At 34.0% G+C, this 8,549-nt stretch overlaps 1 protein-coding gene across 2 annotated transcripts; it reads left to right on the forward strand.

The window, feature by feature from the left end:
• Window positions 1-1,324: 1,324 nt before the first annotated feature.
• On the forward strand, window positions 1,325-5,390 carry LOC103500060 (endonuclease 4-like). 2 transcript variants are annotated; one of them, XM_008463261.3, is made up of 10 exons: window positions 1,325-1,460; window positions 1,540-1,662; window positions 2,067-2,247; window positions 2,724-2,834; window positions 2,913-2,968; window positions 3,210-3,293; window positions 3,454-3,546; window positions 3,674-3,741; window positions 4,067-4,140; window positions 5,049-5,390. In XM_008463261.3, the coding sequence occupies exons 2-10, from the start codon at window positions 1,549-1,551 to the stop codon at window positions 5,165-5,167; spliced, it is 900 nt and encodes a 299-aa protein (XP_008461483.1). In that variant the 5' UTR covers window positions 1,325-1,460; window positions 1,540-1,548; the 3' UTR covers window positions 5,168-5,390. The 2 variants fall into 2 exon arrangements, with proteins under 2 accessions (XP_008461483.1, XP_008461475.1); XM_008463253.3 differs by having other exon boundaries at window positions 1,343-1,460; window positions 1,547-1,662.
• The last annotated feature ends 3,159 nt before the right edge of the window (window positions 5,391-8,549 follow it).

An 8,549-nucleotide genomic window follows, 5' to 3' on the forward strand; every position in this document is an offset into this window, starting at 1 on the left:
AGATCTTACTCAAACACATAATAAATGTTCGAGTTTATCCCGAGGTTCTGTGTAACCCGTCGAAAACTGCGTTCGTATTTTCGACGTCGTTCAATAAGCGTCGGAACCGACTTCTTTTTTCCCGAAGTTTTTCATGACACGTCAGGCAAAGATGATATTAAAATAATGATTTCACCGTGTCTCGACGTATGGATCCCGACATCATGAATAGCTGTTCGTCCCGACATTTCGTTCTCCGACACCGTTTTATGCGTCAGGAAAATCTCGATTTCTTGTAGTGAAACCACTAAAATATTTCCAGTCCATGTAACAAAGCCCATGAAGTTAGCCATTTTTTAAATATTCCAAGTTTGCCCTCCGACTTTCTTATGCTCTTCACTACGACTTCTTTCCATCGTCTTTCTTCTTTACTTGTTTTTCAAACTGTTATTTGATTGTTCAACATTGTATAGACTTGAAAAAATGTCTATTAAATTTGGCTAAACAATCATGTACAAAAAATAACCAAATATAAAGAATCGTGTATAAAGAATCTTGAAAAAAACAGTTATAAAAGAAAACAAACAATCGTGTGGAGAAATCTAAACGATCGTGTATCAAAAGAATTAAAAAAAAAAATTGTTTAGTCAAATCTAAACAATCGTGTACCAAAGAATTTTGAAAAATGAAACCATAGTGTACCAGAATAACCTTGAAAAAATTCTTTTAGTCAAATATAAACGATCGTGTACCAAATTAAAAAAAGAAAAAGAAAATCGTTTAGATTTGGCTACCCAAATCTAAATAATCGTGTACCAATTATATTATGTGTATTTTTTATAAGACATTTTTTGTATTTTTTTATTATAGGCTGTGAGCTTTTTTTGTTTTTTGAATTTTTATATGGTAATTATAATATGTAGCAATTTTTATAATAATTATTAAGTATATAGCAATATTTTAAACAAATCGCTGATAGACTTTTATGGTTTATGAGTGATAGACCAACATTTGCTACATGGCCTATCAGTCATAGACTTCTATCATTAATAGATTTAGACAGATTTTACTATATTTGCAATTTTTTTAAAATGTTGTTATATGCTTAATTATTTTAAATATAATTGCTACATTTGCAACTATCTTTTTTTTATATAGGACGTAAATATTTTAGATTTTACTATATTTGCAATTTTTTTAAAATGTTGTTATATGCTTAATTATTTTAAATATAATTGCTACATTTGCAACTATCTTTTTTTTATATAGGACGTAAATATTTTGTAGGTGTTATATTTTTTAAAATACTCCTATTAATAATAATAATAATAATAATAATAAATCACTTTGAATTAAGAAACTGTCCGTTTTTGTGATTCTAACGTTCGTAGCCTCCGTTGGGTGAGAGGCAAGCGTCCAAAAAATGAGAAACAAAGCTGGTTTAAATTTGGAGACAAGCTTCAAAGCCAGCGATCAAGCAGGTGAAGTCGGAGCTGCAATCGCTGCCAATAACTGATTTCTGATTTCATTGTGTTTATCATTAGCGTATTTTGTTTCTAGGGAGCAGACATGGGTCAGTCTGAGCTTTGTTGGACTGCGAATGTTTTCGTTTTTCTCTTACTTTTACCTGGAATCCTCGGCTGGGGAAGGGAAGGTCACTATGCAGTTTGCAAGATAGCAGAGGTAACCATATTCCAGTTCTTTTGAGCATCAGTTGCGTTTAACTTTATCTAGCCTTTCGGCGGAATGAAAGGTTAATAGGGAAGGATTACAATTGATGGGATTTGGGTTTCGAATTCTTGAAACTGTAATAGCGTAGACCAGGACGCGAATGAAAAGGAACATTACAAAGGAGAGAGGCGTCTTGTGAGATTTGGTTTGCTATTAGAAAACATTTAGACCCATTTGAATTTTTTTGCATAAATACTGAATTAAAAAATTGAGCTTTTCAGTAAGCTAGAACTTTCTTGTGGTGGGTTGTTTTGGAGCTGATTATGATTCATAAACCCTATGATTAAGATTTCAACCATTATATCCTGTATAAAGTTTGTTGAAGCCAAAATCTAATATCACTTCCTTTGGTTTAGGGATATTTGACTGAAGATGCTCTATCCATGGTCAGAGAATTGCTTCCAGCTTCTGCTGAGGGCGATCTTGCGGCTGTATGCTCCTGGGCAGATGAACTTCGAGAAAATCATGATTATCACTGGAGTAGCGTCTTACACTTTGTTGACACGCCAGATTTCTTTTGTAATTATAATTGCTCGAGTAAGGTTAAGGTTTATGTTATTCTCAGTTTCTCTTGCAGTCTTATCATGCCGTATCACACTTTGATAATGCTTATTATCATTGTGTTCATGACCTTTAAATTCAAATTCATTGTTGAACTACAAAAACACTTTTGATACCCGTAGTATTTGTAGTTCATGATCACATAAACGATGCATCCTCCAATGTTATACGGTTAGTGTCACCATGGTCTATCTGATTTGGATATATGTAGTATTGTAGTACCAGTGTCTTCCTAAAAAACTCGTTCTGCATTTTAGTTGAGTGTGTGTGTCATTGTGGCTATGTCATATATGATGGTTATTAAATTCAATTGGTTTTTGATTTTGTTCATTGAACGAGGTATCAAGATTTATCTCAAATAACTCATTTTCAATACTTGAAACTTGAAAGTATATATGACAGTATATTTGACGATGTTGGCCTATGTAACAGTATTTTCTGCTTCTTGATAGGAGACTGTCATGACAGTCATAGACACAAAGGTAGATGTGTGACTGCAGCAATTTACAACTATACCATGCAACTCGAATCAGCTTACAAGGAAATAACTTCAGAAGTTAGATGTAAGCATCCTAGGTGACTGACGTTGTATCCGTACACTTTTCGAACAAATTTCATTTTTATTCACATGATATTTTCAGATAACTTAACAGAGGCTCTTATGTTCTTGTCCCATTTCATCGGAGACGTTCATCAGGTTTGCTCTTTCTACAAATTTGTACTAAAAGCCAGAGATAAATGAAAATATAAAGTGCTAGATTCATGAAATTGGTATAGGTGCAAAATTTAGTGCTCTGAATGTTGTTGAAAGTTCACATTCACTCGATAGGCTGTTAAAGTTCGACTTGTAGGTTTGTACATAGATTACATAGATACGTTATAGCCTCATTAATGGAGTTTCACCTTTTTCCTTTTTCCTTTCCGTCACTCAATGGCAGCCCCTTCATGTCGGCTTTGTCGGAGATCTAGGAGGTAATTTAATAAAAGTCGGTTGGTACCAAAGAAGCACCAATCTCCATCATGTAAGTGTCATGTAGAGATTTCAAATCCCTGCCACACCACAAGTGCCCTGGCAAGTTTGGAAATCTCACGACATTCTGCAGAATGTTGTTTTTTTTTTTAATTTTATTTATGTGGTGTTGAAATAGTTCGCTCCATTAAAAGTAAATAGTTTTGCTTTAGGTCTGGGATACGATGATCATCGAGTCTGCCTTGAAGAGATTCTACCATTCAAATCTTATGCTCATGATTCAAGCCATTCAAAGCAACATTTCGGTATATATGCCAAATCTTTCTACTTTTATGTCCTTGTGTACCATTTACGATAGGTGTAAACTTGTTTTTCTTAGTTTTTACTCTTAGTTCTTTTTCCTTGTGGCTTCATCTCTCTAAATTTCTGAAGGATGAATGGCATAATGAGGTCTCAGCTTGGAGAAATTGCACAGGGAACCACACAGCTTGTCCAAACCCGTGAGTATATTCTTCTCCCTCATCCATGTCTTGTGAGAATTTTTTAGATAAAGAAGAATGAAATATGGGACATGTATATGGTGAGAGGCTAATGCTCAAATCATATATACAAATGGTCTGCAATGATACAAACATCTTTGATCAGTATACGAAAGTTAGATGGAGCTTGCGACAGAAATGAACTTGCTCTTTTCATGTCTCCAAGACTTGAAACTGCCATTTTCTTTAGATTAGAAGGGGAGGATGAATAGTAACCTTCATTTGCCTACCTACCATAAAGTTGTAGGCATAACAAAATTTTATAGGGGAGCCTCTTATTTTTCAGGTATGCTTCTGAAAGTATTAGCTTGGCATGTAAATATGCATACAAGAACGCCACACCAGGAAGCACGCTAGAAGGTATGGTTTCAATCACATTATCTTAACAATGCTGTGACTATTATAAGTAGGTGAAATCTGATTTTTTTAACCGGGAGAGGTGGGCTTGAGCGTGATGCAGAAAGTGGAACCTCTTGATATCGTGGTGATGAAAAAGACAGAAAAGGGTGTAGTCCTATGGGAATTGATTCTATATCTCAAAATCAGATAGGTCACTTGGTATTGTGTTGCGTTTGCAATCATTTCTTCCCATAAAAAGATACACATTTGCCTGTCATAAAAATAGGATGAGACTGATAAGTTGCTCTTGTTAAATCTTCCAGTTTCTATATTCGAAATTTTAAAACTCGTCTATGTCTCTGTAAAACCTTTAATTGTGCATACGTATATACGAAAGGGTAAGAAAGGAAGAAAGTGTGAAAATATCAGTAAAGAAAATGTAGAACAACGAAGATCAGTTGGTTGGTGGGAGAGGTTTAAGAGAGGTCTTTGCTGTAGGGGAGAGGCATTAGGTGTTTTGTGATCAAGCTTGGCTTGAGGGACCCTAAAAAGTGCTGGTTTGCTTGGTATCTTTTCTGTCTTTTCTTGTTGTTCATCTTCATGCTATCAGCTATATTTTTCCCTTGAAGTTCGTAAATAAAATTCACCAGAGCTGTGCTCTGTTCTTGGGAGTGTGTTGTTGAAGATTTTCTGTTTGCAGGTGAAAGGACTCCTAAGTCTCCAATAAAAGTAAATCCGTGAATCTTCCTTTCTGTTCTGTGAATATGATGCAAAAATCTCAAAAATTAATTCGTCAATAATCACTCCTGCTTAAAAAACCTTCCAGAAACTCAACTCTTCTTCGGTTTTCCCTCTGTGCTCTTTACGGTTTACTGGATCTATGGAATTTAGAGTCAGTGGTGCCCAAATAATTTTCCTGTTTGTTGCAGACAGTTATTTTCTTACCCGGTTGCCCGTCGTAGAGAAGAGATTAGCACAAAGTGGCATTAGATTGGCTTCTACCCTCAATCGTATCTTTGCTTCTGAAGTGAAAGTGGCTGAAGTTTGAAGACAAGGACTGGGAGAGATCAGATCAATTTCCATAAGATAGATGTCAAAATGGTTGAGAACATGAATTGATTTGTGCTATTGTCTTTTGTCTTCGTATATTTATTAATATTTGCTATTGCTCCAAAAGAACCCTAAATGTGGAAACTCATTTGTAACTTGAGCAGTCACAGTAAAAGAACAAGATATTCAGGAATAATATGACCGTGATTTACACCTTTTAATTTTGTATCTTAAAAATCAAAGCTCAGATTGCATTAAATTTTGAATAATATTTATCTACCAGGTAAGTAGGAGCATTTTTTTAGCATGTGAACGAGAGATTCTGAATATCTTACCTTATTTAAGGTTGTTACATCGTTGTTAGATGTATGAGAGATAATAGTATCTTGAATTTGTATCAAGAGTTATTAGGAGGCAAATTAAATTTTAAATCTATATTCAATAGTACAAAATTGTTAAGTTCTAACCACATTGACAACATTCATTATTTCTTATTGGATGCACATTTACTTTTTACATTGTAGCTTCTACTTAGAATGAATGTTTGCAAGTATGGTTCATTTTGTAGTTACAGGTAAGGTACATTTTGTAGTTATAGTTGTCGTTAAAGGTGATTTTCGTAGTCTAAAGTTGGTTCTCAATTATGGTTCATTTCGTCATTTGAAGTTTTCTTTTTCAATTTTTGTGTTTTCTTTCATGTTCTTCTATTGAAATTTTATAAAAATAATGTTACCGATTTGAATTATCCATTTGTATGTGACAGGAAGTTAGAATTAAGTGTCTTATGATTTTAAATGTTATTTTAGTTTTTTTGATTTAGTTAAATATCATAAATATATTTTGAGTGTCTATGATTTTAAACTTCCTATCATAGGTAGATAGATAATTCATTTTTACCTTGTTTTATGAAATGAGTGAACCTTACTCAAAGGAAAAATACTTCGAATTGAGGCGGTTAATGGGAAACTTGTAGCTTATGGTGCTTCCGTCCTTGCCTCTATGTCTTCTATGATTTTATTTCATTTTGAATTTAGTCTTTGTTAGGTTCACACCAAGAAAAGAAAGCAAAAGGCAAGAATCCATCTCAAAAGAACCTTTTACTATTTGTTAATTACATAACAAGAAGAGAAAGCAAAATAGAAGTGGCTAGAGATCTATCTCAACTCCATGTCAAAGAACAAAATTTGGGTGGAGGACTCGGATGATCATCAATAATGGTAATATCCATCCTCACCCTCCAAGAAAGAAAATAAGAAACGATATGAAAGAAAAATAGGGGGAAAACAAAAGCAAAAAGAGAAAAACAAATGAAACTAATAACAATCAATCTGACCCTCTAGGAGGAAAAAAAAACAAAGAAAATAAGAAGTTAAAAAAGACTAGAAACGAAAGAAAAATAGATGAAGGATGAATTGTTATTAAAATGACTATTGCATATGCTTATAAGAATTTTGAACTCATTGTCTTCATCTAATAGTAAAAAATTTGTCAACACGAGCAAAAATCGGTATCCAAATTTGGCAAATAGTGGCAATGGGAGGCAGATTACTCTCCTGGGGCCTTCATCATCTGGCTGTTCGAACTAATGAAACATGATATAATGTGCTAAATCCATAAAGAAATATTTCATTTGTTATCATCCCCTCTTGTCATTCTAAATCTCTAAATAGCAACAAAGTGATTTTTTTTTTACTTAAATGGATGATTCTCTATCCAATGGCAAAAAATTCATCTTTAATGTCATAAATACCCCTCAGAGTTTGATAAAATGCAAAAAAAGAAATTAGAGTCTATGTATGAGGTTTTATCCAATCATAATGACTATATAATATTTATAAACTATATGGACTATATCCTAACTTTAGTCAGATTTTCAATTTAACCTATAATCGAGTGTAACTGTAGTAGGCAACGCTTTTTTAGGATTATAACTAACTGCAAAGCAACTTTTTAAAAAAATTGTTGTCTCACCCCTCCCGAACCATCTACTCTTGATCCGAGAGACGGTGTGAAGTCAACTGATATTATCTCTTACCTCGACGATACATGTTGACCCTAATCCTTAAACCCTTACTTAATTCAAAATACAGCGGAAGCATAAAACTCATTCTGGTTTTGAGGAAAATCAAGTGCAGTTCAACTTATTACAATCTTATATAAAACACAATAGTCACACTGTTTTGACCATATCTAGACTTCTAATACATTTCCCCAGGCCAATATGATCCTTACCTCGAAAGTGAGAAAATATTTTGAAAGAATGAGCTAAAATGCCCGATGAGTGCTATTTGCATAAAAAAGAATTTCCAAATAGTTATGCTCAATGCTTTAACAGTAAAACTTTAGAAACTTTTCGTAAGATTCCTCAAACATTTATAAAAATTTTACCATATTATATCGGTATTCTAGTATACATTCATAACATAGGTCATATTTCACTAAACATTCCCCACATAGACAAGAAGGTCTTCATTGATGTAATCGATCTAGCCCCCTTTATAAAGCCTTATCATCGGTATTTGGGAATCATATGTGCGTATTCAGAGGTAATTTGTATAGTACCGACATAATTCCATGAAACATTTAAATAAGTTTGTACCTTAGCTTGGAAACAATAAACATTGAAGAAAGGTTTTAAATATAATTGAAGTTTGTAAATAATGTAATTGAAGTTTGTAAATATCCTTAAAAGTCATTCAGAGTAATGTAGTCACAAGCTAATGTTTGCATAACTTAAAATCGTGGTATTAAATAACATTTTAAAACCAATTTTACTCATTTACGAGAAGTTTCCTTCCTCAACTCGAGACTTTCAACAAATTTCAACTTCAAACTCCTAGAGATGCGTCTAGTAGCCTTTGGAAAGTGGACACTGCTAAAAGTTGCCCAAAAAATGACCTTTTATGCTTTAGCTTCGATGTTGACCTTCTTCCTCAACTCCTTTTGGCCTTTTATGCTTTAGCCCCGATGTTGGCCTTCTTCCTCAACTCCTTTTGGTCTGACAGCCTCACCCGTAATATTAGACATAATTTGGGAGATTTTGCAAGTGGAATAAAGAAAATGGCACAAGTAGATTTGAAGCTCTCCTTCTCCAAAGTTCCCTATTTATAGAAGGTCTTGCATGGTTTGATGACGACACCTAGCCCTCTACATCAAGCTTGCATGGCATGGACTTGACACCTCCTCCTAGCTATGCTAGACCACTTCCTTGCATGTACTAGGTGTCTTGCATGCCACCGACCTCATGCTTAATACCAACAAAAATCTCTTGTCTTGACATGCCCATCACTTGCCACCCACCCCTTTCTTTGACAATCTTCCTCCCTTTCTTAGTTTAAAGGTTCCATGACGCTCAAGACATAACACCCGTATAATACGCA

Source organism: Cucumis melo, chromosome 12, assembly GCF_025177605.1.
Source record: "Cucumis melo cultivar AY chromosome 12, USDA_Cmelo_AY_1.0, whole genome shotgun sequence".
NCBI classification, from domain to species: Eukaryota; Viridiplantae; Streptophyta; class Magnoliopsida; order Cucurbitales; family Cucurbitaceae; genus Cucumis; species Cucumis melo.

Coding starts and splice junctions, on each gene's coding strand:
- LOC103500060 (XM_008463253.3), top strand. CDS start 1,403: ATGAGAAACAAAGCTGGTTTAAATTTGGAGACAAGCTTCAAAGCCAGC. Junction 3,742..4,066: donor CACACAGCTTGTCCAAACCC/GTGAGTATATTC, acceptor CTTATTTTTCAG/GTATGCTTCTGAAAGTATTA. Junction 4,141..5,048: donor ACCAGGAAGCACGCTAGAAG/GTATGGTTTCAA, acceptor TGTTTGTTGCAG/ACAGTTATTTTCTTACCCGG.